Source organism: Echiichthys vipera (assembly GCF_963691815.1).
Source record: "Echiichthys vipera genome assembly, chromosome: 14".
NCBI lineage: Eukaryota > Metazoa > Chordata > Actinopteri > Perciformes > Trachinidae > Echiichthys > Echiichthys vipera.
In genome coordinates this window covers 938,036-965,410 of record NC_139839.1, presented here as the reverse complement: position 1 = coordinate 965,410, position 27,375 = coordinate 938,036, and the positions used below count along the sequence as shown (strand labels likewise).

The 27,375-nt window shown below is 44.8% G+C and overlaps 1 protein-coding gene across 2 annotated transcripts in view; it reads left to right on the top strand.

Moving 5' to 3' along the window:
• Window positions 1–588: 588 nt before the first annotated feature.
• mybbp1a (MYB binding protein (P160) 1a) overlaps window positions 589–27,375 on the top strand; it is a 28,996-nt gene continuing 2,209 nt past the window's right edge. Inside the window, exons 1-27 of one of the 2 annotated variants that reach the window (XM_083926339.1) lie at window positions 589–814; window positions 2,649–2,744; window positions 2,836–2,919; window positions 3,005–3,079; window positions 3,181–3,288; window positions 3,431–3,621; window positions 3,692–3,853; window positions 3,988–4,105; window positions 4,984–5,273; window positions 5,364–5,474; window positions 5,569–5,694; window positions 5,896–6,105; window positions 6,225–6,333; window positions 6,451–6,547; window positions 6,676–6,839; window positions 7,427–7,549; window positions 7,630–7,785; window positions 8,160–8,333; window positions 8,466–8,623; window positions 9,839–9,973; window positions 12,422–12,512; window positions 12,995–13,126; window positions 13,215–13,283; window positions 13,387–13,500; window positions 14,437–14,538; window positions 14,651–14,775; window positions 15,761–16,124. In XM_083926339.1, the coding sequence (XP_083782465.1) occupies window positions 635–814; window positions 2,649–2,744; window positions 2,836–2,919; window positions 3,005–3,079; window positions 3,181–3,288; window positions 3,431–3,621; window positions 3,692–3,853; window positions 3,988–4,105; window positions 4,984–5,273; window positions 5,364–5,474; window positions 5,569–5,694; window positions 5,896–6,105; window positions 6,225–6,333; window positions 6,451–6,547; window positions 6,676–6,839; window positions 7,427–7,549; window positions 7,630–7,785; window positions 8,160–8,333; window positions 8,466–8,623; window positions 9,839–9,973; window positions 12,422–12,512; window positions 12,995–13,126; window positions 13,215–13,283; window positions 13,387–13,500; window positions 14,437–14,538; window positions 14,651–14,775; window positions 15,761–16,118 (3,858 nt within the window). In that variant the 5' untranslated portion in view covers window positions 589–634 and the 3' untranslated portion in view covers window positions 16,119–16,124. Of the gene's footprint in view, window positions 815–2,648; window positions 2,745–2,835; window positions 2,920–3,004; window positions 3,080–3,180; window positions 3,289–3,430; window positions 3,622–3,691; window positions 3,854–3,987; window positions 4,106–4,983; window positions 5,274–5,363; window positions 5,475–5,568; window positions 5,695–5,895; window positions 6,106–6,224; window positions 6,334–6,450; window positions 6,548–6,675; window positions 6,840–7,426; window positions 7,550–7,629; window positions 7,786–8,159; window positions 8,334–8,465; window positions 8,624–9,838; window positions 9,974–12,421; window positions 12,513–12,994; window positions 13,127–13,214; window positions 13,284–13,386; window positions 13,501–14,436; window positions 14,539–14,650; window positions 14,776–15,760; window positions 16,352–27,375 lie in introns of those variants that run through there. The other variant, XM_083926338.1, reaches the window with a different exon arrangement.

The following is a 27,375-nucleotide window of genomic DNA, read 5'->3' as shown; positions in this document are numbered from 1 at the left end:
TAATATTATTATCATCATTACTTTTATCAGCCTAATACAACTTTCATAGTAATATTATTATCATTACTATTACCAATTCTATTATTGTTTGCACATTATTATTATGACTTTATTGATTATTATATATTATATTATTTTCATAGTAATATTATTATTTATTATTAGTAGTATTATTATTTTTATTGTTATTATGACCAATACTATTATTATTTGCACATTAGCATTATTATAATTTATTATCATTACCACGATTTGTATAAGCCTAATAGCATCTTCATATATTTATTATTATTATTGTTGTTGTCATTAGCAATACTCTTATTGTTTACACACTAGCATCATTTTATGATTATTATTTAATTGATTATTATTATTATTACCACCAATACTATTATTATTTGCATATTATCGCAATAAATTTGTTATTATTAATATTATTATCATCATTAATGTTATAATAGAATCTCATATAATCCCTGTTTTGTTTCAGTTTGCTGAATAAAGTTTTGCGGAGTGAAAAAAAAGCGCTGGACCCGGAAGCAGTGCGTACAGCGCGCACGTGTTTCCGCCTCCTCCTCCTCCGCAGCAGCAGAAGCAGCAGCATGGGCAGAGGCAGTAGCGGCAGCAGCAGCAGATGTCTGTAGAGATGGTGGAGCTCTCCGTGAAGACACCGGCTCCGGTCCGACCGGCGGCCGGGCTCCTGCAGCAGAACCGCGTCTTTCTGGACTTCTTCTGGGACTTGGCCAAACCGGATCAGGAGGTCCGGCTGCGGGCGGTGGAAGACCTGATCCAGTACCTGAAGACCAACAACCAGGTGGGCAGAGCTCCGACACACCGACACAAGTGTGTGTGTGTGTGTGTGTGTGTGTGTGTGTGTGTGTGTGTGTGTGTGTGTGTGTGTGTGTGTGTGTGTGTGTGTGTGTGTGTGTGTGTGTGTGTGTGTGTGTGTGTGTGTGTGTGTGTGTGTGTGTGTGTGTGTGTGTGTGTGTGTGTGTGTGTGTGTGTGTGTGTGTGTGTGTGTGTGTGTGTGTGTGTGTGTGTGTGTCTCACTGAGGAGGAATTAACACCAGGAGAGTAGAGAAATTAGATTCATACATACATAAATACATAAATACACAAGAGAGTAAATAAATACAGGAGTTAATAAATAAATACATAAATACACAAGAGAGTAAATAAATACAGGAGTTAATACATAAATAAATAAATACATAAATACACAAGAGAGTAAATAAATACAGGAGTTAATACATAAATAAATAAATACATAAATACACAAGAGAGTAAATAAATACAGGAGTTAATACATCAATAAATAAATACATGAGAAAATGTACAAATACAATATGAATGAATACATGCTGTAATAGTAAATGTAAAAAGAAATACAGGAATTAATAAATAAATACATACATAAGTAGATAAATACATGAATAAATGAATAAATAAATACATGCTGTAATAGTTAATGTGTAAAAATACAGGAATGTAGAAATAAATACAGAAATAAATGAATAAATAAATAAATACAGAAATAAATGAATAAATAAATAAATACAGAAATAAATGAATAAATAAATAAATACAGAAATAAATGAATAAATAAATACATGCTGTAATAGTAAATGTGTAAAAATACAGGAATGTAGAAATAAATACAGAAATAAATGAATAAATAAATAAATACAGAAATAAATGAATAAATAAATACATGCTGTAATAGTTAATGTAAAAAGAAATGCATAAATAAATAAATGTATAAATAAAGAGATGGGAAAATGTATACAAATACAGGAATGAATTAATAAATGCATAAATAAATGAATACATATAAACATGCTGTAATAGTTATTTAAAAATAAATACAGGAATTAATAAATGTGTAAATATAAAAGTAAAGTCGTATTAAAAATGTGAAAAAAAACACAGGAATGAATAAATAAATACAGAAATAAATGAATAAATACAGGCTGAAATAAAACATGTAAAAATAAGTACAGGAATAAATAATAAATAAGTACATGCTGAAAAAAATGCAGAAATAAATAAAAGCATAATTAATAAAAACAGAAGTAAATGTATGAGTAAATAAATCAATACAGAAATAAATAAAAGCATAATTAATAAAAACAGAAGTAAATAAATGAGCTCTATCTCTTTGTTCACCTACATTCATTTATTCCTGTATCCGTATGTTAAAGAGGTTTAGTCTGCACCATTTATTCCTGTAGTTATTGATTTATTCATTTATTCCTGTAATTATTGATTTATTCATTTATTCCTGTAATTATTGATTTATTCATTTACTTCTGTAATTATTGATTTATTCATTTACTTCTGTATTCATTTATTTGTGCATTTATATATTTATTAATTCCTTTAATTATTTGTTTATTTATTCCTGTAACTATTTATTTATTTCTGTATTTATTTATTTCTGTATTCTTCTAATTATTTATTTATTTTATTATTCCTGTAATTATTTATTTATTTATATAGTAACGTGTGCATTTATCTATTCCTGTAATTATTTATTTATTTATATATTAATGTATGCATTTATTGATTGATTTATTGGGACTTGGGTCGTGTTGAGTCCCCTCCTCGGTACAGGATTGCATCATGGCGTGTTGCTCTGTGTTCTGCAGGCAGATGAGTTGGAATACACCTTTAAAAGGCTGGTGGACGGCCTGGCTCACACACGGGAGGCTGCGAGGCCCGGATTCAGCCTGGCTCTGGGGCAGGTGAGTGCTTTCACCCGGTCCCACTGATCCATCCGTAGATCGGCTCCCAGAGCGCGCTCAGGTGTCATGTCTTTGAGTGTGTGTTTTTCAGGTCTTAAGCGCCTTCGCAGACGTGTCTTTGCAGCGCATCCTCGACCGGATCAAGGAAAAGCACAATTTACAGACGGTGAAGAAGGTGAGCGTGTTTTACGGTTTCCTCTGTCGGCTCCAAAACACTTTTTTAGAGACTTTTTTTATTCGTGCGTCTTTTCCTTTTTCAGAAACTTTTCCGAAACGCTTTGTTTGGAAACTTGTTTGGCGTCCTTGCACTTCATCAGTCCAGCCGCCTCTCTAACGTAAGTCTCGCCATCGTTTTTTAAAGGAAGCGTTCAGGTTTATTTCTTTATTTTCACAATGCAAAGAGAGAACTGATGGTTGCCGTGTTGTGTTTGTGCAGGAGCCGCAGGTGGTGCTGGGGTGTGTGCAGCTCCTGCAGAGCCTCAGCCAGCACAAACAGCACCTGAAGGACCTGCCCACCAAGACCATGATGGACATCCTCAACGAGGTGACAGCCGCCGCTCCCTCACGCCTGTCACGATACCACAGGACGAAGCTCTTTAACCATAATCAGACTCTCTACAGTAGGTTAATGCTTTTCATTTCCTTCCGTTCTTTCCTAAAACAAACGTGTGCGTCCGGTCCGTCAGATCCCAGAGGAGGTGTTTGAGGCGGTCCTGCTGAGCGCCCTGCAGACGGACCTGGAGTCGGCCTTCAGGACTCCGGAGCAGCTGCAGTTGCTGCTGGTCGCACTGCGGCGCTTCCCGCAAACGCTCAAACCCAAGAAACTCAAGAAGCTGCTCGGCTCCTCGACCATCATCAACACCGACAACATCCCCAAGTGAGTAACACGAGTCCACGGACCATCGCAAAAAACAGACAAAAAGCTCTAACATGACGTTGACTCGCAGGTTGACAGAGGTGTTGAAGATGGCGGCCCGCACGAAGGAGCGCGTCCTCCCGGCGGTGGTCCTGGACCTCCTGCAGCTCTCTCTGAAGGAAGACACCTTCCAGCTCTTCTGGAATAACGCCATCATCAACGGCATGTTGAAGGAGCCGCCGGGGCCGGCCCAGTGAGTCCTCCAGAGCTTTTTCCTCCGCTGCAGAGAGAACCTGCAGCATGTCTGCGTGCTATCTGTCACATGGTCCCGTCCTGGTTGACTTCCCTCTTAACGCGTCCCGCTGGCGTTGTCTTGTGTGTGTGCAGCTACCTGAGCTTCCGTCTGCTGGGCAGCGCCCTGCCTCTTCTGTCTGCAGCCCAGCTAAAGGAGGTGTTGTCTGGGGAGGTGATGACGCACTACGGGGAGCACGTGGTGTCTGCTCAGGTCAGGGGCTCCGTCTGTTCACCATAAACAGCTGATTATTATTATTATTATTAGCTCATGATTTAGTTAACTGAGGAGAACATGCAACCAAATGAGATGTTTGTTTTTATCAATGTCAAAATACAGTGTTGCAGAGTTGTGTGCCCATAAATTCTGCAGTTTGAACCCCAGCGGCAGAGAGAACGGGGCCTTTGTACTGGGCTCATCTTAGAGACAGGCTTTTAATTTTATTTTTTAGTGGTAACTCTAAATGTGCTCCATGTTTCCCTGTTGTCTTCATAAACCCGATGCATCAGTACAGCGGACAGTTATGTAATGCCGTGCACTTTGCCCTGAACAATGATGAGTGACCGTGAATGAAACTCAACACTTCCTCCAGAAGTTTCACATTAAAAGTCTTTTTAATGTGTTCGAGCTGAGACTTTGTTACACAGCACAAGTCCTCTTAGCTTGAGCTAGCTCAGCTGAGTCGAATAGAAACAACGAACTCTTTAACTCATCGTAAAATGACAGAAACAAAATAAAACTCAAGAAAACCATCGCAGTCTTTCCACCGTTCTAACAATCACTAACTTACTCCTTATCCTTAAAAAATGCTGACTCAAGCTGCTGTTTCTCTCTGCCGTCGCTTCACTCGTTCTTCAGAGGCGGGGATATAAAATGAATACAATAAATGTAAAATCACCCCAAAAGAAACAACCAGCGATGCACTTTATATTCATCCAATCACTCAACCCTAGTTGACGTTGGCTTGGTTTTGATCAGAAGTGCTGTACTACTTATTTAGAGCATGAACCCGTGGTTTCTGGTTAAAGTATTTAGTATTTATATTTTCTGTTTATTACTTATATGACTCTCATCCGTCGTGTCTCCCTCAGAAACCGGACCGCTTCAAGCTGGCCCCAGAGATGGACACCTACGTGTGGGACTTCTTGCAGGGCTGCCAGGACGCCGACAAACAGCTGACAGTGATGGTGGGCTTCTCCTCGCTGACCCACCAGGGCTACCCTGTGGTGCCGTCGGTGTGGAGGGTGGTGCAGCACCTGCAGCCCGCCGCCCTGCAGCACTACATCGAATGGCTGAAGAGCATGTTCCTGCAGCCGCAGCTGGACAAACTGCTGGACTTCAGCACCCGCAAACAGAAAGACAGCCAGGAGGGGAAAGAACAGTGAGTGTGCACACCCGTTGTATTGCTGGGCTGCGTTTGTGTGTCTGGATGGAAACCGTACCAACGTAACTCTTGGTTATCCTTCCCCAGAAAGGAGAACTCCATCTTCCGCCTGAGGAAGTGGATCGTCTCTCGGCTCTCGTCCATCGTCGACAACCACCAACTGAAGAAGACGGAGGATCTCATCATGGACGTGGCCAGGTGAGGCGTGGCTGCAGTGAAGCAACAGCTGAGTCTCACGTGTTTGATGAAGAGAAGGCCGTCAGCCAGTGTGGTGTGGTTGTTTCTTTTCCAGGTTTGTCTTCTTCCATGCGTTCTTCACTGCCAAGAAGGCGTCTGCGGACATCCTAGAGACGAAGGGGAAGCTGTCCGTCCCGCTGGACGATAAAACCAGAGCAGTGCTCGTGAATTCATTCTTTGGGTGAGAGATGAACGAAGCAATCATTTTGGGTATTCCAGTTAGGTGTGAAAAGCACCATAATATTATTCCGTAACTGGAAACTGGACTGTTCACGTTTCACTGACAGCCGCAATATAATTACAAATCTGACGTGTAGCGCGTGACCTCACACGTGTTCGGGTGTCACTGCTGCATCCCTGTAACCTTCTGTCTGTCCTCCAGACTCCTCATGTCCATGCACCACCTGCCGCTGACCTCTGAGGAGTCGAGCGAAGGCGCAGCAGTCAATCAAAAGCGCGTTCTGGGCGTCACGGCCGACGGCACCATGTGGATCTACCACCTGGTCCAGTACGCCCAAGTCGTCCTCGAGCAGCCGAAACACGTCCAGAGCAGCCAGCCCTTCAGCCCGGAGCAGAGGCAGGCCTGGGACAGGTAGGACGACAGGATCGAGGACCTTAACGCTTCCTCTTCTTCTAATGGAGTCAGAATAGTACAGCTTTAACGGATCATTCAGTTTACCACAGTTAAGATGTTCATGTGTGTTCTTGCAGCATGCTGGAGTCAGTGGCCAGCCTGAAGAAGAACGCAAAGAAAGGCCTGACTGAAGAGAGCGGCGCCTTCCAGCAGCTCTTCCTGTTAGTCGGCATGCACCTCTTCAAGGTACAAGCGTGCTGCCAGAGCCGTGATTATAGTCGTGCCGTTGTTGTTGCTGCAGCAGCATTAAAGATGTACCGTGGTTTAATTTCTGAAGCTGACGCAAAGAGTTTCTCCTGAAAGGCCCCAGAGGAGCTGCTGGACATCATGAAGGACCTGCAGAGCTGCGTGGACAAAGCTCAGGAGAAGAAGGCCAAGAAGAAGAAGAAGAAGAAACAAAGTGAGGCTTAATTTACACTGATGATGTCGTACAGGATTTATGTTTAACGGTCACTATTAGGAGGTGTTTGTATTTGACTTGAGTAAAGGCACTTAGTTTCAGTGTCTGTGCGTTTTCCCTTGTTTCAGCCACAGAGCCGGAGGAGGAGGAGCCAGAGTGGGTGGAGGTGATGGTGGACATCTTGTTGTCCCTGCTGTCGCAGCCGAGCCGTCACATCAGGCAGGTCTGCAAGACCGTCTTCTCCTCCATCTGCCCCCATGTGACCGCTGCCGCCCTCACCGCCATCTTAGACGTGAGTAATGTCCCCTGAACCCCTCAACTGCACACATCCTCATTTAACCGCAATGAATAATCAACGGGAACATCTCGTTTGACCAACGCCCCCTTGTGGCCACAACCTTTACTAGCCAGTCAAACTGTACATTCATCAAAACTGCAGCTAACCTCTGAGTGGGCTCATGTGTGGACACAGCCACTTAGGGGCCGTCCATACGAACACAGGTATCTTAGAAACCGCGTGTTTCTCAGTCTCACGTCTGTAGGGGTTGGCCTTCCATCCACACGTAAGCGCAGTTGTGAGCTCCTGGAACCGGAGTTCTTGTAACTGAACTTTTCCCAAAAGTCCGGTTTCAGCGGTCATGTGTGGACAGGAGAACCGAAGGAAGCCGCAATTTCTTGTTGATATTGTTTGACGTCACACTGTGCGACATTAAACTACACTGAGTACAGTATCGCACAATTTTTATAGTTTTAATAGTATTAAAGTATTAATTAAAGTATTTTTATTGCAGTTTTTGTCCTCCAAGGACATCAGAGCAGCTCTTTACAGGTTGGCAGGAGGGGTCAGTGACAGTGATGCTGAGTGTTTTCTCTGTGCAGGTCCTGGATCCAGAGAATGACGACGAGGAGGACGGTGCTGTGGGCGTCACTGATGACAACAGAGCCCAGAAGAAGAACCCAGATGAGGAAGAGGACGAGGAGGACGAGGAGGAGGGAATGGAGGTCAGTTGTTGTACTGCTCGATGTGATCCATCCTGGGTTCATTTAAATGATCCACTCTAAACGCATCTTTACTGTTGCAGGACGACGAGTCTGACGGATCAGATGACGACGACGAGTCTGATGAGGATGAAGAGGATGAAGCAATGGAGGAGGAAGAGGAGGAGGTGTTGGAGGGAGAGGTGGACCAAAACTTCCGCGTGGAGCTGATGAAGGTCCTGCAGAAGCAGAATGCTCTGGTGGGTTTTTAAGGCGTGCTCTCCGTGTTTTTACGTCTGTGAAGCTCTGTGCGGATAAGGCCTGCCAACACTAGGAGACCTGTGACACCCGCTCACATCTGAAGACAATGTGTCACAAGTCACAGAGTTTCAGTAACAGAATATCCGGTCTTTAAGTCGCGGCGTAACGCCTTCGTAAAGTGCTATTCCCGGCTCCAAGAATCGTATTGCTGCGATGCTGCACAACTTTAAACCCAGCACGTGTGTACCTGCGCTCATAAACACGTTATTGATAATGCAACACTTGGGTACGCGGTCTTAGACGAGGCAAACGGAAGTACATTTGTCAGGGACGCAGCCTCGCGTTAAGTCCCCTCGCTGTGTTGTGTGTTCAGGCCACAGAGGAGGACGGCAGCAGCGATGAAGACCTGGATGACGACGCCATGATGGAGCTGGATAAGGGCCTGGCGGCGCTGTTCTCAGAGCAGAAGAAGAAGACTCAGGCCAAGAAGGACGAAAAGACAAAAATCCAGAAAGAGAAGATGCTGGTGCGAGACTTTAAGATCAAGGTACCTCGTCCAGGACACCAAATACACTGCAGAGATATTTAGCCTATCACAGCTTAGCATAACGAGTAGAAGCAGGGGGAAGACGACACCGTCACTCAACCCCAACCCCTCCTTCCTTTCTGTTTGCTGTAGGTGTTGGACCTGCTCGAGGTGTTCGTGGCCCGGCAGGCCGGCAGTCCTCTGGTTCTGGGTTTGGTGGAGCCTCTGCTCGCCATCATCGACAGAGGGATGAGCTCCGACAGCCACCAGCAGGAGCAGGACTTCCTCCGCCGAGCCGCCGATATCTTCAGGTAACGCACCTCAGCGAGGGATTCAAACCTCCACGGCTTTGTGTTGGATGACAAATGGTTTCTGACTTTGAATTAAATTGAATTTGAATTTTATGAATTTATTTCAGACAAAATACAAAACTGTACACAATTAAATTAGTTCACAAATAAGAGGAAGAAAATTGAACAACATAAGGTATATACAATTAACTCTGCCTGAAAAGGAGAAGGAAGAAGTTTTCACTTATTTAATCGGACCCTTTTTCACAGTTCAGTAATTGCTGTAATCTATTTACAGTTTGTAAATCTAACTATACCGTAATACATTTATACAGTTTTATAAATCATATGTATAAAGTAGTATTATATCATTAGTAGGCCTTTATAAACATCCATAGAAATCCATCTACATACACATATATACAACTGTAAACATACATATATAGCCCATATTTAAGGCGGACTCACACTGTCCGTCCGTACCGTGCCCAAACAGGTTTCACAGGTAAAGTCTAGTTCGTTTTACCAGTGTGAGTGCAACCGTACCACGCCTAGCTGCGGCCGCTTGCCGTCCACAGCCCGTTTGGGAGAGGTGGGCTTTAGTAAAGCACGTTTGCACGTGTACGAGCACGAGCGTGCGCACTTGTACGAGGCCTACGGCGGCTCTGAGGTCATTTCCTGTGCGTCTGTTGGGACGTAGAAAAAAGAAGGAGGGACCATGCGCGGACATTTAAAACAATGGCGGTGAAAGGTTCACGTTGGTGTGATGCGGAGGTGGAGTGTTTACTGCAGATTTGGTCGATGAAAAGATTCAAAAACAGTCGACAAGACGCACAAAAACTCCGAGGTCTACGGAAAGATCTGGAAACAAAGCCAGGCATCGCCATGACGTCATCAATGCGTGTGACGTGTTACGGCGTGATGACGTATAGGCAGCAAGAAGCATTCTCCGAGGCCCAGGTAGTGTGAGTACAAACGGGCCTGGAGGGGGGGACAAGGACCCTAAAGCACGGGACGGACGCACAGTGTGAGTGTGTCCTTATACACAAAGCAATTTTTTGTTTCTTTGTTTCTTAAAGCCCTCCCTCGCCTCCGTACCTTTTTTTAAATTGACCATGTTTGGAGGTTGCTTCAGCTCCGTGCTCACTCCCTTCCACGGTTTCACACCAAAAATGTACTTTTTAAAGTCATGCGAACAGCTGGCGTCTTAAAATGTAACTTTAATTTCTTTTTCAGGAACCAGCTGTGCAGGTCCAAGGTTTACTGCAGGACCGCCGGGGACAGACAGGGGGAGCTCCACGGCCTGCTGGACAAACTGATGACTAAAAGCCAGAAGCTGTCCGACTCCTCCGTCTGCCTCTACTACTTCAGGTAAAACCCACGGCTGAATAATAATAACGACATACAGAAGAGGTGAAGACTGTCTGTTGAATGACACACATCATGACAATTTCAGCAGTAGAACATGTAAATAATGGAAAATGTGAAATATATGATTGTGAAAAGCAGTTGAAGTTAAGAATGAGCTCTTATCTTTCCTTTAATAACTATTTCAACAGAGATTTAAAAAACAGTGTAATGCAGAGACCAAATGTCTTATTTGAAATCATTTTGGACTCAAAAGAAGAAGAATGACACGGTTCAAACTGTCTCTGCAGTGTTGCATGATGGGAGAATACTGTTTGGACTTGGATGTTGATGCAATGTGCCTCTAAATATTGAGTTAGTTAGTTTTTCTTTGAGCCCTCTGCGGTCTACGCAGTGTTTGCATCCATAGCCCATAGTCAGGGTTCCCACATGTGCTGGAAAACAGTTGACAATTATAAGAAAACGCATAAAAACTGAGAGAAACTGTAAAAATTATTGCAACATTCTTGTATTTCCTCTTTTTAAATCGTGAATGAAAGACTGGGCTGTCTGTCAGAGCGCTCCCAAACACGGCCGACGTAACCGTCTGAAAGGAAGAAAAGGTTCAGGATCATATCAACGTCCGGACGTCCGCTCATGGACAAGAGCGTTTTTGAATTGGCCGTTATGTTTTTGGAAACGCAGTGAACACACCACCCAAGTTTATTTAGTTTTTATTCATAACCTTTAATTAAACTCTGGAATATATTGAGGAGCAACCTCATTTTCAATAAAGCAGAGACCAAAACACATTTGAGGACAAAACACAACACATGTGAAAAACACACGAGCAAATCCAAAATATCAGAAAAGTAAAGTGATACAGAATAATGAAAAGACAGAAATCAAGTCAAAAACAGGAGCAGTTAGAAGTCAAATAAGAGCGTGATCACACTGTCCTTTTGGCCGCGGCCAAAACCGTTTTTTCAGCTAAAGCCTAGTACCTTTAAGTAGTGTGAGCGCACCCGCTCCACGCTCAACTGGGGCCAGCTGGGCCGCCACGGCCCGCTTGAAAGAGGTGGGCTTTAGCGGAGCCGTTTGCACATGTACGAGCACGAGCGTGCGCACGTGTACGAGCACGAGCCCTACGGCAGTAGCGTTATGTCCGCCTGTTCTGACATGTAAATAGAAGGACGGACCATGCGCGGACATTTAACAACAACAACAATGGTGGTGAAAGGTTCACGTTGGTGTGGTGCGGAGGTGGAGTGTTTACTGCAGATTTGGTCGATGAAAAGATTCAAAAACAGTCGACAAGACGCACAAAAACTCAGAGGTCTACGGAAAGATTTGTAAACAAAGCCACACACACGCGATCAATGCGTGTGACGTGTTACGGCGTGATGGCGTATGGACAGCAAGAAGCATTGGCCGAGGCCCTGGTAGAGTGAGTACAAACGGGGCTGGGGCGCGGGGGGGAGAGGGAGGGGGGACAAGTACCCTAAAGTCCGGGTCGTGGTCCGGGAGGACAGTGTGATCACGCCCTAAGATGCAGTTATGGATTTATTATTAATATTAATTGTCCTAATGATCAGGTTCAGGTGGTTCTGCAAAAGCAAGATTTTCCTAATTTGGTGTAAACGGAGGGAAGCTGCAGCGTGATCCAGTCCTTTGAGCGTGTCTGTCTGACGGAGACTTGCATTAAGAGACACTAAAGAAGTGATAAAGGACGGTAAGAGACCGGTGAGAGCTTTAAAACCAAATTAAATCCAGTGTCTATGACGCCTGTTAGGAAGGAGGGCCCTTCAGCTTTAGGATACAGGTCACAGTGATGAGCGTCGGAGCCGTCGCCTGGAATAACTCTCAGGGCCGAGTGACGCACGGAGTCAAGTGGGTGTAGAGCTGTAGCTGATGCACGCATGAATAAAACGTCTCCAAAATGTAAAACTGACGGACAAGTTGCCCTAATAAGTTTCTTCCTGCAGTGAAGAGGAAAGGAGGGTGTCTGAGTTTAGTTCACTTTGACACACGATGTTTGAAAGTGTCATCGATCCAAACTCCAAGATATTTGCACTCGTACTTCAAACTGCAGCGGTTTTAACTTAATATTCTGTGATTTGGTCTTAATTTATAGGGATGAATGAAGGTAAGATTTCACAGAGGAGTCAAAGCCACACACTGCGCGTGTTTTAAATCAAACTCCTGCAACGATCGAGTGAATTCCAGCTTGTTATCGGCTGCGGCGCAGGAACCTGTTCCTGTTTAAACCTGCACACGTTCTGAGATGAAAGGCTTCCGGTTTCTCTTCTTACTCAACTGCTCAAAGCATCAAAGAGCGATCAAACATACGAGTAATCCTCTCAGGACCCGAGGGTCTTGTCTTCCGAGGTCACAGATGAAATACGGAGGCCGTACCCATCATTTGAGTCTCGGGTGTTTAGCGCTTTGCTGACGTTGAACCCGTCCTTGCAGTGCGTCTCTGTACGTGGTGAAAGTGCTGCGAGGAGCTCCGCCCGCTGAAGCCAAAGAGGAGCAGACGGCCGACGGAGCTGCAGCAAATGACGTAAGTTTACACACACACACGTCTAAAACCTCAACTCAGTGTGTGTTTAGATCACTGGGGACACTTGTTACCGTTGCGTTCAGAGTACAAAATGACGTAAAAAGAGGATATTCTTAAACTGATACTGATTTTTTTATGCATCTACATTAAGTTTAGCATTTGACCCGATCACAGAAGGACATTGTTTAGCGTCTGTGTCAGGACTCCTGCATGTTTCTCCAAACTGGGGGCGGATAAATTCCTCATTCAACCACACTTTAAGATATCTGAACCTTTATGTTAGTTGTATAAACCCACACAGGTCAACCTCATGGTGGCACTCGAGGGAAACTCAGTAAAGCCACAAGAACATTTGTACGAATCACCAAACCGTCAACCAAACGTCCAATGAAAAAGTCTTCCTTACATCCACACATGTCCGAAAGAAACGTCCCTGATGTGTTGTTTACTCATTCATGCTGTTTGTGTGTGTGTGTGTGCAGTTGAGTTTCATGGGCAATGCGGATGTGGATCGGGTCGCCTCCATCTTCAGAGATGCCCTGAGCTCCTTCATGGGCAGGAGGAAGAGCCCGCTGACTGCTCAGATGTTCATGGACCTGTTCACCAGATTCCCCGTGAGTACTGCGATGCATCTTAGAAGGTCACCGTGGAGACAGAAGCCACGCCTCTGCAGCCGGGAACTAATGCGTGTTATATTTCCAGGTGTTGTGTGTGAAGCTGTTGGATGCAGTCGTGCAGCAAATCACATCTGGGCTCAGAGTGCACCAGCAGGTAAAGGAGACCCTCCCTCAGATGCTACATATTCATTTACAGCTCTTTCATGTGTACGATCCTGTTGGTGGACATTGTTTCGTGTGTGTGTGTGTGTGTTTAGGGCCTAGCATGTGTGTTGGTGTTGCGGGCGATGCAGAGCAGGGAGGTGCAGCTGCTGATGAGCGGCGCTCCATGGACGGAGCTCTGTGCGACGGTGTCAGGTCAGCTGGTGGCGGTAAGTTACCTGAAGGAGCAGATACTTCTGTGTAGATAAGGAACTTTGCTAATTTGTCAATTTATCAAGTAAAAAGCAGTGAGCTCATTCAAAACACACAAACGCTGCATCTGGTCTTAAAGGTATTTACACTTAAACGTCGACTCAGGTCTTAAAGGTATATACACGCAAATGTTGCATCCGGTCTTATAGGGATATACATGCAAACGACTCCTCAGGTCCCCAAAGAAAATTCAGTCAAAAGCAACTGGACTTGGTTTATTGTCTAGGAAAACGTTTCACCTCTCATCCTCGGTCGGCACTTGGAGCACAAAGGGTGCCAGTGACATCATCGGGCCTTGTGCACGTCCTCACTAGAGGTTAAATACCTGGATCTTCACACCAGTTAGTTGGTCCAGTCCCAGCCTGGTCCTGGTCCTGGTCCTGGTCCTGGTCAGATGCGTACAGGAACTGATGAAGCCTCTTGGATGAGGGGTGAAACATTAGACAAATGACCAAGTCCAGTTGCTTTTGACTTAAATGTCTTTGGGGATAACGCTGACCTGAACGTTCACAGGACGCCTCAGGTCTTGAAGGTATTTACGCGCAGTCATTGCCTTAGGTCTAAATGGGTTAAAGAACCATATCATGCTCATTTTCACATTTGCACTTGCATTCTGGGTTTCTACTAGAACGCGTTTACATGCTTTAATATTCAAAAATCAGATTCTTCTTCTTGTACTGTCTGTCTGAATACACATGTATTCTGTATTTAGCGCCTGTCTCTTTAAAAGCTCAGTCTGCTCTGACTGTACAGAAGTCCTGACAGCTCCTTTGAACAAGTTTCGTAATTCTGCGCATTTTTTTTATTCCACAGTATTTATATTGCACCTTTTGTGTGGATGACAATAAGTCCAACATGGATAACAGTCTGACCTCAGTGTCTTCTCCTCTCAGAGTCTCCAGGGGGTCGGTCAAACTGACAGCAAGGTGGTGAGGGAGAAGGTGGTGAAAACCCTGGAGCTCTGTCAGTTCCTGGTCAAGCACGTTCACCAGCAGGTAGGTGTGAGGGTTAACTACTCTCCAGAGAGAGATGGAGAGGGAGAGAACCATTGATGTGGTTTCACTCAGGACTCACGTGTCTCTGCTTTGGCCGCCTGCACTTGTGTAGAAGCTGTCTGTGGACTTGGAGCCCCTTCAGAAGGTCCTGGAGTCCCTGACCAGCGCCATCGCTTTCAAGAAGACCGGCAAGCTGGAGGACACCTACTGGGCCGTGGTGAAACACTTTGGAGTCATGTGAGTTGTCGTGGTGTGTGTGTGTGTTTGCGTGCACATGAGAAACCCATTTTAGTGTTTTAGTATCATAGCTCACTTATTGTGTAATGTAAAGACACATGCTCAACGCTCTCTTGAGATATCATGCACGTGGGCCAGAAATGTAAAAATAATGCATTAGACAAAGTGTGTCGGAGCGTTTCTGAACATGAACATGTTTTACAGCGGTCAAATGTCAGTTTCAGTTTTTGAATTGCATTATTTTGAATCTAAGGATGCACCTCTATGTGCTCGGCTGTCAGCCCCACTGTCCTGCACATGTGCACACCGTTCTCCAGAACGCACCAAGCAACACTTCCGGGGACAAGCCATCGCCTCGCTACGAAGGGCCACATGCACCCAACTTTGATAAAAAAAAATAATTTATGAAGCTTCTGACTGACAACCACAACGCTACTGACGGGCAATCGAATGTCACGAACCATTACCTTGAATAAAATGACACATTTCTTTGGTTTGAACATTGCTGGACCCATTTGGGATAATGCAAGAACCGCGCATGGTCCCTCCTTCTTTTTTCTACGTCCCAACAGAGGCACATAAATGACGTGAGAGCCGCCGTAGGCCTCGTGCTCGTACACGTGCGCACGCTCGTGCTCGTACACGTGCAAACACGCTTTACTAAAGCCCACCTCTCTCAGACGGGCCGTGGACGACCAGCTGGCCGCAGTTATGCGCGGAGCGGTTTCACTCAGACTGGTCAAACGCACTAGGCTTTAGCTGAAAAAATGGTTTTGGCCCGGTGCAGGAGGACAGTGTGAGTGCGCCCTTAGGGTTCAAAAGTTCCAGGCCAAAATGTAAAGTCTTCTGTTATCGCACCAAGTGTGATCAGATGAACGCTTCTCCAGATATTTAAACCAGACAGTCGCACAGAGATTCCTCGCTCTTTAGCTGGATCGAAGCCACCGTGTTGACCTTCTTTATGTGTTCATGTTCACATTCACAGGAAACCCAAAGTTGAAAAGACAAAGCCTGAAAAGGAGGCAGACCAACAGCAAGTTCCCAAGAAGAAGAAAGGTTTTCTGCCAGAAACCAAGAAGCGTAAAAAGCGCAACAAGCCAATTTTAGAGCCGGCAGCAGCAGCAGCAGCGGCGGCGGCAGGGCCAGGAAACTGGACCTCCAGAAACAAAGCGGGTGCAGAACAAGCCAAAAAGAAACAGGATAAGAAAACAAAACAGAAACGACCGGCAGACGGCGCCACAGCTTCTCAGCCCAACGCGGCCAAGAAGAGCAAGACGTCGGCGCCTGAGAACAAGAAGAAGAAGAAACCCAAGCAGAAGAAAGGAGGAGGAGGGCAGATGTAAAGTGCTGTAAGCTGCTATTTAAATGTTTCCTTTTTAAAGACGCTTTTGTCTTTTTTTTACTTTGCTGCCAGTTCAGTCCGGGCGACATGTTTCAACATGAGATTTATTTTACATGTTGAAAACTTTAAATGTGTGGGACATTTGAGCTAAGATGGAGTATTTTTCTAATGTGTGACCGTTGTTGATTTGAAGAAAAAATGTCTACAACAATAAATTGTCCCCCTGGAGATCCATCACAGTGTTATGCAGCATTAATAAGCAACATTAGTGAAAAACATCTAGACGAGCGAAAGGCAGAATATAAGTCTGTTCTGAGGGGTTGACGGGTAGGATCGAGCTCCTTTCATCAGCACTTCCTCTGACCATTTGGTATTTCTGCAGAGAACATTATTGTTTCCACTGTCGTGCTTTTTCACTGTCACAGCCAGGGTTTGGAAATACCCCCCAAAAGTGGTCATGTACACATATTTTGTCTAAAAATCCAGAATCAACCCTCAGAATAACACGTTTTCACCTGCTACAGTTTAAACAAAGGTAAAATGTAACGCTTAGCTTGTTACATTGAGGAATTAATATAAATTCCTGACTGTAATATCTTCAAACCGACTCAGTATACGTCAAATGTGCCAGTTTCTAAACCTTTAAGAGACAATTTGTGTCTTTAAAAAGTAGGGATGGGCGTGAGTGATCGATTCCTCGAGAGTAGTCCTCACTTCAAATGAACTTGATTGGTAAACAACGGCACTCGAGTTGTTTGTGTGTGCGCTCGCGGCACCTCTTGCTTCTGCAGCCGTAACACAAACACCTTTGATTTTTGGAACCGGATCTTCACCTCACCATCAGAGAAGTCGTCACCTACATGACGAGTTTACTGTGCAGGGCTCAGATGACATGGAGGGAAAGGCAGAGACGTTCGTGTCTGCAGCGAGGAGGCAGTGAACACCTTCTTCAGGAGGACTCATTTGAAAATATGGACGTCAACGAGTCGGACGCTTGTTTCAGTGAGCGGTGCATTCGTCCTCAGACAAACCCACTGGAGCGGTGGAAGTCCAACAGGCACCGGTACAAAAACACTGAGCGTTGTGTCAAAGCAGCAGCTGCTGATCCCTGCCACCTCTCTGTCAGAGGAGCGCCTGTTCTCCACAGCTGAGTGACCATTAACAGAATGGGAACATGGATTTAATCACGTTTTTGTAAGGCAACAATGTTTTGAAGTTGTGAAAAAATAAATCCTTAAAGGTGAACTGTGAGTGTGGGTAGGTTGCATTTCTGTGCAGCCTCATTCCTGCAGGAAGATGCGTTGACTTCTAAAAATAGATTTGGTAAAACAAGTATTAGATTGGCCCCCGAGGAATTTATGCGTTCCCTGGATCTTGGAAATAACTACTCCTCTCATCTCATCTTCAACATCTTATCCGGGGTCGGGTCACGGGGGCAGCAGCTTTAGCAGGGGACCCCAAACTTCCCTTTCCCGGGCCACATTAACCAGCTCTAACTGGGGGATCCTGAGGCGTTCCCAGGCCAGTGTGGAGATCTAATCTCTCCACCTCGTCCTGGGTCTTCCCTGAGGCCTCCTCCCAGCTGGACGTGCCTGGAACACCTCCCTAGGGAGGCGCCCAGGGTTCATCCTTACTAGATGCCCAAACCCTCACGCCCATCCCTATAAAATAGTTATTTAGACCCAGCAGTAACAGAAACATGATGATTTATTAGGAATCTTTGTGTCCATGTTCTCCCGATGGAAGTATACGTATCTGTCTATCTGCTAAATGCTGCACCACGCTAACCAGCTGGTCTATAAAGAAAAGAGTGTTTGTGTTCTTAAGCACAAATAACCATCAAACACTCGACAGATGATTGACTCTGGAGGCAGATGCTTTTACGGAGCAATTCCACCAGAGACGTTGACGAGGCTAGAGGATTCTTTATGTAACCGGCTGTTTCCAAAATAGGTGACGTACCCTACTGTGGAAGACACCTGACCGGATAAACACGCACTCTACTTGCTGTTTCAAACAGGACACAACAACATGGCAGCCTGCTCATAAACTTTGTTATTCCGTCGAAATATCTTTCTCAAAACACCGTAGGTGAGAAATGAGCAATGCCGCTGCTGAATCTTCTTGTATGAAGGAGGGAAAAGCAGTGATTCCCGAACGCTTCATGAAGCTGGAGCGTATGAAGTATTTTCTTTATTTTCCGAGTCCACTTGATGGCACTCTCCCTCTTTTTAGGCAACAATGGACTGAAGGAACCTTTTAGTTTCTTTAAAAGTTATTCCCAGGAACTTTGGTTCAAAACGCAGCTTAACTGTGTCTGCCTACAGTTTTTACACCTTCTCGTCTGAAAGCGACGCTACGAGAGTGAACTAGAACAGTAAAGTTGAGGCCCGACAGATAAAACAAGGAGCTGAAACTCATTAAAGATCTGTAAAACCGAGGTGAGCTGCAGATTAAAGGGATCCGTCTCTGGAGCTTCATCGCTACGAGTGACTCCTTTCAGCTCATTTTCATTTCAGTCGAAGTTTGTCGAGAGTTTTGGGGCAAAACCAAAAACTTCTGGTCAACCATTTCTGAAAGTTGTGAGCGGGCGTGTGTCCTCTCTGTGTCATGGCTCCGCTGACAGAAACGTAACTCCGTTATATAATGTTCTTATTAGGACAAACATCACTGGCACAGGATTGGGTGTTGCAAGCCTTTGTGCCATAAACTAAGGTGAGCAATAACACAGCACCTTAATTCAGCTGTCAGAAAGATGATGCAGTGTCCCAGAAATGGATTACTATACAGGACATGAAGCCGTGCTGCCATAAATCTGCGGATGTGCCAGGCAGGTAGCCGCCTCATCCATCAGTTTATCTCATCTTAAAGGAGCCTTCAGTGGTGGCTCTCAACAGGAGCCATCTTGCATCTAACAGCATGTCGTTGGGTGCTGTATTCGTCCTGACACTGTGTGAATCTGCAGCCAAACAGAACAAGTGCTGCTCCAGTCAATCTGATCTTAAAGCTGCTTTAACCAATATTTGAAGTCTGTCTATGGATATATTTTAATCATAACAACGGATCACATGCATACTTGTTTGGGAAAGCATCGTAATGACATTTCTGCCGTTTCAATCATCGCTGCAAAGCATTTTAGCGTCTTTAAGCTCTTTTTTGCCCCAACTTAAAGGTTGAATGTGGAGAATGAGCACAACACCGCCATCTAGTGTCTCAAGATCGTAGTCGCAACAACAAAAAATAACTTGTCAGACCCGGCCCAGTAGCCCACAGGAGACCGGAGTTTGTTTGAGCCTGTTTGAACACATCCCCTCCGGCAAATCACACATTTTAATTTTAATATTAATTCAGACTAAATATATTGTTTTATGGAAAAGCAATACTTTCATTCTGTAACCCTCAAAATGCCCCGTGAGTCATTCATTCATTCATTCATCTTCAACCGCTTATCCCGGGGTCGGGGTCGCGGGGGTGCTGGAGGCGGGGTCCACCCTGGACAGGACGCCAGTCTATCACAGGACACATAGAGACGAACAGAGACAGACAACCATTCACACCTACGGGTGATTTAGAGTCATCAATGAACCCAACACCTGCACGTCTTTGGACTGTGGGAGGAAACCGGAGAACCCGGAGAAAACCCACGCAGACACGGGGACAACATGCAAACTCCACACAGACGGGATTCAAACCAGGAACCCTCTCGCTGTGAGGCGACAGTGCTAACCACTACACCACCGTGTAGCCCTGCCCCGTGAGTGTTTTATCTAAAAAATATATATCTTTTAATGAAGATTCTACACATCCAACCTTTATCCCCAAAGCAATTTCAGTCAAAAGCAACTGGACTTGGTTATTTGTCTAGGAAAACGTTTCACCTCTCATCCTCGGTCGGCACTTGGAGCACAAAGGGTGCCAGTGACATCATCGGGCCTTGTGCACGCCCTCACTAGAGGTTAAATACCTGGATCTACACACCAGTTAGTTGGTCCAGTCTCAGCCTGGTCCTGGTCCAGTCCCAGCCTGGTCCTGGTCCTGGTCCTTGTCCAGTCCCAGCCTGGTCCTGGTCCTGGTCCTGGTCCTGGTCAGATGTGTACATGAACTGATGAAGCCTCTTGGATCAGAGGTGAAACGTCTTCCTGACAAAGTCCAGTTGCTTTTGACTGAAATTGCTTTGAGGAGAACGACGACCTGGACACACGAGAACATTCACAGACTTATTTCCGACCTTTATTTGTTTTTTTTTGATTGACTCTCACTCTGCACTCCTCCAACTCGTTTCCAGCAACAGCATGCAGCTGTTTTGGGAAACAAAAAAAAACACCATGTCAGACAGACACAGTCAGCAATTAGCTGGGGAACAAAGTGGAGCATTTAGCAGATAAAGAGACAGATATTTCCCTCGGGCGTTGGTAGAAACGGAGCTGAAGGAGCGATCATATTAAACGTACTCCCTGCGTGGCCAGAAAAAGGACCCCAAATCTATCTAAAATGGAAGGAGTCTCCGTCTGTCTGACCTTCGGTTTCGATTTTCCTTCCTCTTCAGTCTGATCGACTTCACACTCGGAGCGTGTATTGCACAGGAAGCACAGTGTTAAGTGTGAAGTTGTTTGGATGAACGATTCGGCGGAAAGCTGCAGGCAGCAATACGGGGGCCAAGCAATCAGCTCCCAACAAGCGTGTGTTCATCGGGCCCTGCAGTCGTGAAAACCAATGATGCTGTAGTTCTGCTGGATGTGTAAATACCAGTAATCTCCCAGGTGGCCAAAAACATGAGTTAATTCAGAGTGTAATCAGTTTAAATTAACGTTTTGGTCTTTGATCAGATCGTCATTAAACTCGCTGTCATGGAGCCAAAAGGGTGATCTCAAATTACTCTGGTGACCCGTGTAACTTCTCCTCTGACACCAGCATCAGTGAAGTGAAGATAAATGCTCAACAGATGATGAGTCATTCACGCTTTGGGTGAGTTTTCTTTCCACTTTCAAGGGTTCAAACCTCAACTCTGCTTTGTGCAAGAAACGTTAAAAAAAAAGAATCAAGGGAGGCCAATTACGTCTACGAGCAAAGACCGACAACGTCCTTAATTGATTGACAATTATTGATTCATCCTCTTGACACCGTGAATCAGATCACCAAAGTCAATAAGAGCGTGATCACATTGTCCTTTTGGCCGCGGCCAAAACCGGTTTTCAGCTAAAGTCTAGTACCTTTAAGCAGAGTGAGCGCACCCGCTCCGCGCTCAACTGCGGCCAGCTGGCCCTCCACGGCCCGCTTGAAAGAGGTGGGCTTTAGCGGAGCCGTTTGCACATGTACGAGCACGAGCATGCGCACGTGTACGAGCACAAGCACGAGCCCTACGGCAGTAGCGTTATGTCCGCCTGTTCGGACATGTAAATAGAAGGAGGGACCATGCGCGGATATTCAACAACAACAACAATGGTGGTGAAAGGTTCACGTTGGTGTGATGCGGAGGTGGAGTGTTTACTGCAGATTTGGTCGATGAAAAGATTCAAAAACAGTCGACAAGACGCACAAAAACTCCGAGGTCTACGGAAAGATTTGTAAACAAAGCCACACACACGCGATCAATGCGTGTGACGTGTTACGGCGTGATGTCGTATGGACAGCAAGAAGCATTGGCCGAGGCCCAGGTAGTGTGAGTACAAACGGGGCTGGGGCGCGGGGGGGAGAGGGAGGGGGGACCTAAAGTACCCTAAAGTCCGGGTCTCGGTCCGGGAGGACAGTGTGAGTACGCCCTAAGATGCATCATCTGGGAGCCATAAAAGTCTTTATCAGGTCTTTTTCTAATCCATCCGGTAGATGTTGAGATCTTTTATGGATATACACTGGAGATAAATACTTGATTTATTCTGAAATTGTGTTTTTTTCTATTGTTCATAATTTGATAGGATATCAGCTTTGGCTTTAGCACTGCTGTACTAGCATGTTTGTTTTTAAATAACCAAGGGACTTTAACAAAAACCTTTATTTTGTTAAAAAAAAGCAGTGATCCAAATGAGAGAACAGTGTTGATTGTGTCAGAAGAGAAGATTTCAACACTGTTTTCTTCTCTAGGATTCAAACATGAACAGGAAGTGTAGAGGCCACAGCTTTGAATGACTTCAGCACATCTGCGCCCACAGGACATCACTAGTTTCTCACACTGCTCTGGTTTGATCTGCGTTCTTCTTCAGTCTCTTCCACAGTTCACTAACTGTAGTGGGTTTATCAGACAAACTTTGTCACCAAGGATTTCCCAGAGATTCTCTATGAGGTTTAGATCTCTGACACTTCCTCCTCCAAATTGAACTCACTTCTTTACACACTCTGGGTTCAGTCATTCCTCAGTCGGATGCCGAACATAATGTTTCCCATCAGACACAAGTAAATTGAACTTTAATGTCATGTCATGGTCTGGGGGATGTTTTCTGCAGCAGGAGTTGGGCCTCTTGTGCAGCTACATGGTGGATTGAATTCAAATGTTTCAGTAACATGAAATATCTTCACTGCAATTGTCTCCAGATAAGCTGCAATTATGATGCAAGACAATTCCCCCCGCCACACTGCACAACAGGTGAAGCCGTTCCTTGAAGCTGAGAATATTAGAACAATGAAATGTCAAGAGTCCAGATCTAAATCTCATAGAGAATCTCTGGGAAATCCTTAGCAACAAAGTAATGTGTAAGAAACCCACTACAGTTACTGAATTAACAATAAAAAATAACAGTATTTCAGAATAAATCAAGTGTTAACAATGTTTTCCTCAATTTCGATCTCCAGTGTAGGTGAAACAATTTAACTGCTGGTGGCACTCGAGGAAAGTCGCCTTAGGGTCCATCCTCTGGACACCATGAGTGTCTGTACAACATGTCATTGTAATCCATCCAATAGTTGTCGATATTTCAGTCTGGATCAAAGTTGTAGGCTGACCATCCCTGGAGACACACTGCGACGACTAGCGATGAAATAAATATAAATATACCGGGAAATAAAGTAACGTTTTATTTCTGTCACATTCATACATTTTATAAACTCTTGTAAAACAGTGATGCGTATGATTAATGATGTCAATAGTGGTTCTAAATAAGGTTATGGATGTTGCTGTATCAGATGGTAAAACATGTTCAAAAGCTCCAACAAGAAGTTAAACGTAAAGATTGCACCGTAGAAAAAACGATGCAATCGTTGAACAAGGCTGGGCTGTTATTCCAAGGTCTATTTGTCTGAGTTCTGGTACTGTACCCTGGCAGCCGCAGCTTGAACCTGCAGTAATGAAGCATATAAACCGACACTGGTGGTGACAAATCATCCACCTCGAACCCTGACAGCAGGGGTGAGAATGGGAGCAGCGGTGTCCTCTCTCCCTGACAGTGAACTGTCACTTGTCATCGCTTGCGAGTTGAGATATGGAGCGCGGAAACCAATCTGCTAATGCAGCTCAGAGGAATAATCAGAGTGGGCTGTAAAGTTGAGGCCAAAGTCTCATCAATATGAGTACGCGTTAGCTGAATGCAGGCATGATAAATCCCCTTTGCCTTGTGAAGTATTTTGTATTCACCCATGTTGCTTTGGGATAAAGTGGGGCCCCTTTGGAGTCTGAAGCGCCACAGCAGGAAGGTTGGCAGGCTGCTGGCACGGTGTTAGTTCTATATTGAGCGCAACCAGAAACCCATTAATTAGCGCACCCAGTAGTTTACTTGCCAGGCCTTGTACAACCCTGAATCGAGATCTACCGTTACTTGGAGTACGTCCAAATCTGCAAGCCTCACAGTCTCCCGTTCAACACTTGCTGTGCAGAAATCTTCCTATTGTAATAATTTCAATGTCCATACCCGTCTCTTTCCGCTGTCTACATAACTCACGCGGTATCTTTTACAATAACGCTGACGGTTTTCTAAAGGAAGCAAAAAGACCAAGTCTGGTTGTTAGGCTCACCGAGGATTGCTGATTCCACTAAATATCAAATTGATTGTTCCCAGAAATGAAAGGAAAAAATTAATGGTTGTCTGGATGACTGAAAAAACACATTCAGATGAGTGGGGGGGGATAGTGAACACTGTGTGCTCAACAGATCTGATCAAAAAAGCATTTTCTAGAGCTGAGACGGTCCAAACCATCTCTCAAAAACTGAGGTATGGGTTTAGCCAATTCATCAACTTACCAATAGTGTGGTTTTTGTCCTAGGGAGAGGCCTGGTGCATCAATAAATCAAAGTTAAAGTAAGCAAATAAAACTTTATAAAACAAAACCAGGGCTTCATTCTCTTAAAGGACAAATGCTCACCAAATATGTTTGTATTAGATTATGTGATCTTGCTTCCATGCTTATAAGATGTATTAACTGAAGACTGGTTGCCTGTGGTGACGCACATTACACACAACCATAATAATGCTATAATAAACAGCCTCAGAGGACCTAATCCACTCTCTGGCCAACCAACGTCCCCCTGCAGCACTGAGGATCAGAACCCCGTGGGACAGTGAATCCCTGAAAACTGGCCTCATTAATTTTAAATGAGGCCATACACAATAACTAGGCTATTCCCAGAGCAAATTTAAGTCCCATAAAAGTATTTGCCCCTCTCCTAACAACCGGCCTCCATTGATTTCTTACAACTGACCACCATTGAATCCTAGCCAGTGACCACCAGGCGTAGCCTTCATCCTTTCCTAACCATTGGCCTCCACTGATTCCTAGCCACTGACTTTTATCCATTCATGTCACTGACCTTTATCCTTTCCTAGCCCTTGACCTCCATTGATAGCCACTGATCTCTGATGACTCTGAACCACTGACTTTTATCCATTCATGTCATTGACCTCCATTGAATCTTAGAAATTGACTTCAATCTACCTTGATTCCTGGCTACTGACACCCCTCCAGTTTTAGCCATCGACCTCCATTGATTCCTAGTCACTGACTTTCATCCATTCATGTCCCTGGCCTTCATCCATTCCTAACTACTGACCTTCTGTTGTTCCTAGCCCTTGACCTCCATTGATTCCTGGCTACGGACCTCCCTCCAGTTTTAACCATTGACCTCCATTGATTCCTAGTCACTGACTTTCCTCCATTCATGTCCCTGGCCTTCATCCATTCCTAACTACTGACCTTCTGTTGTTCCTAGCCATTGACCTCCATTGATTCCTGGCTACTGACCTCCATTGATTCAAACTACTGACTTTCATCCATTCATGGCCACTGATCTTCATCCATTCCTATCCAGTGACCTTCCTCAAGAACTAGTTATTGCCCTCCATTGTTTCTCAGCCACTGACCTCCATAGATTTCTAACTATTGACTTATCCATCCATATCCACTGACTGTCATCCATTTCTATCCACATACTTGCATTGATTATTAGCTAGAGTTTAGATTCTCTGCCTGAGCCCGACCCTGACATGACCTGACCCACGGTCCGGGTTGGGCCTACATTTCCCACCACTATCCTATTTTTTTTTATATAAATAATCGCTTTATTTCTGTTATCTGAGGAGAAAGCTACGCCATAAACAGAATTACTGTAGGCCTATATATATTTAGCAGAGTATGCCTAAGTAGCAAACGTGTGCAAAGTTGCACAAAGTAAAAAAAAAAGCCGCCATATGTTGCAGCTCAGTGTCTCCTCCACTCGCCTGCATCACAACAGGCCTGCTGCTGTGCTGTGCAGATAAAGGTGTAAAGGATGAAATAAAAACAGGACAATTAGCTTTTATCAAGTCTGGAGGAAAGTCTGAGGTATGGAAGCATTTCAAACAAGTCGTGGGCAGTGACAGCACAAGTGTCGGCTCTGTCCGGTGCATTTAGTGCGGTTCACGTTTCAGTTCCTTTTGTGATCAATTCCATTCTGTAGTTCCAACAACTGCCAAGCTCAGATGTAACAGCCCATGCATTTAAAAAAAAAGTGCTGGGCCGAGCTCGGACAGAACATGCACATGCTCAGGGAGGGTTGGGCTTGATTTTCTGGGCCAGATCTAAGCTTTATTATTAGCTACTACCCTCCATCTATTCCCAGTCATTGATTTTCCTCCATTCCTAGCCACTGACCTCCATTGATTATTAGCTATTGACTTCCAACTGTTCTTTACTTCTGACCACCATTAATTCCTAGCTACTGTTCTCCTTTGATTCCTATCCATTGACCTCCATCTTTTTCTACTTACCCACCACCGTTAGTTCCTAGCTACCGACCACCATTAATTCCTAGCCATTGACCTCCATCTATTCCTAGCTATCGATTGCTATTGATTCCTTGCAACTGTTCCTCAACCATTTCTAGCCACAAGCTTGCATTGATTACTTGACCTCCATCCATTCCTAGCCTCGGATTTTCCTCCATTCCTACCTACTGATTTTCCTCCCTTCCTAGCTACTGACCATTGATTATTAGCCATTGACTTCCAACTGTTCTTAACTTCTGACCACCATTAATTCCTAGCTACTGTTCTCCATTAATTCCTATCCACTGACCTCCATCTATTCCCAGTTAACGCTCACTGTTAGTTTCTAGCCATTGACATCCATCTATTCCTAGCTATCGATTACTATTGATTCCTTGCCACTGTTCCTCATCCATTTCTAGCCACAAGCTTGCATTGATAACTAGCTACTGACCTCCATTCATTCCTAGCCTCTGATTTTCATTTATCATTTCATTTATATCCATTGACCTCCATTCATTCCTAGCTACTGACTGCTAAGCTCTATCCCCTCTGAGACACTGACCAACCTTAGCTCAGACCTCCATCTATTCCCAGCCATTGATTTTCCTCCATTCCTAGCTACTGACCATTGATTATTAGATATTGACTTCCATCTTTTCTTAACTTCTGACCACCATTAATTCCTAGCTACTGTTCTCAATTAATTCCTAGCCATTGACCTCCATTCATTCCTAGCTACTGACCACTGCTAAGCTCCATCCCCTCTAAGACACTGACCAACCTTAGCTCCACTGACCTCCACTGATTCATGGACCTTGATCCATTCCTACCCCCCAAACATGACACATTCCTATGACCATTGACCTCCACTGATTCCTATCCATAGAGCTTCATCCAATCCCAGCCACTGACTTCCTTCCATCCCCGCTGCTGAGCTCCCTGACCCCGCCACCTCCCAGTGACTTACTTCTACCCACTCATCCATCTTCAGCTGCCAATATCCATCATTGACCTCCATCCATCCCTGGTTGCATCCATTCTTTTTCCACTGACAGCCAGCCAGCCTCATCCCTCATCCCTCATCCTACAACC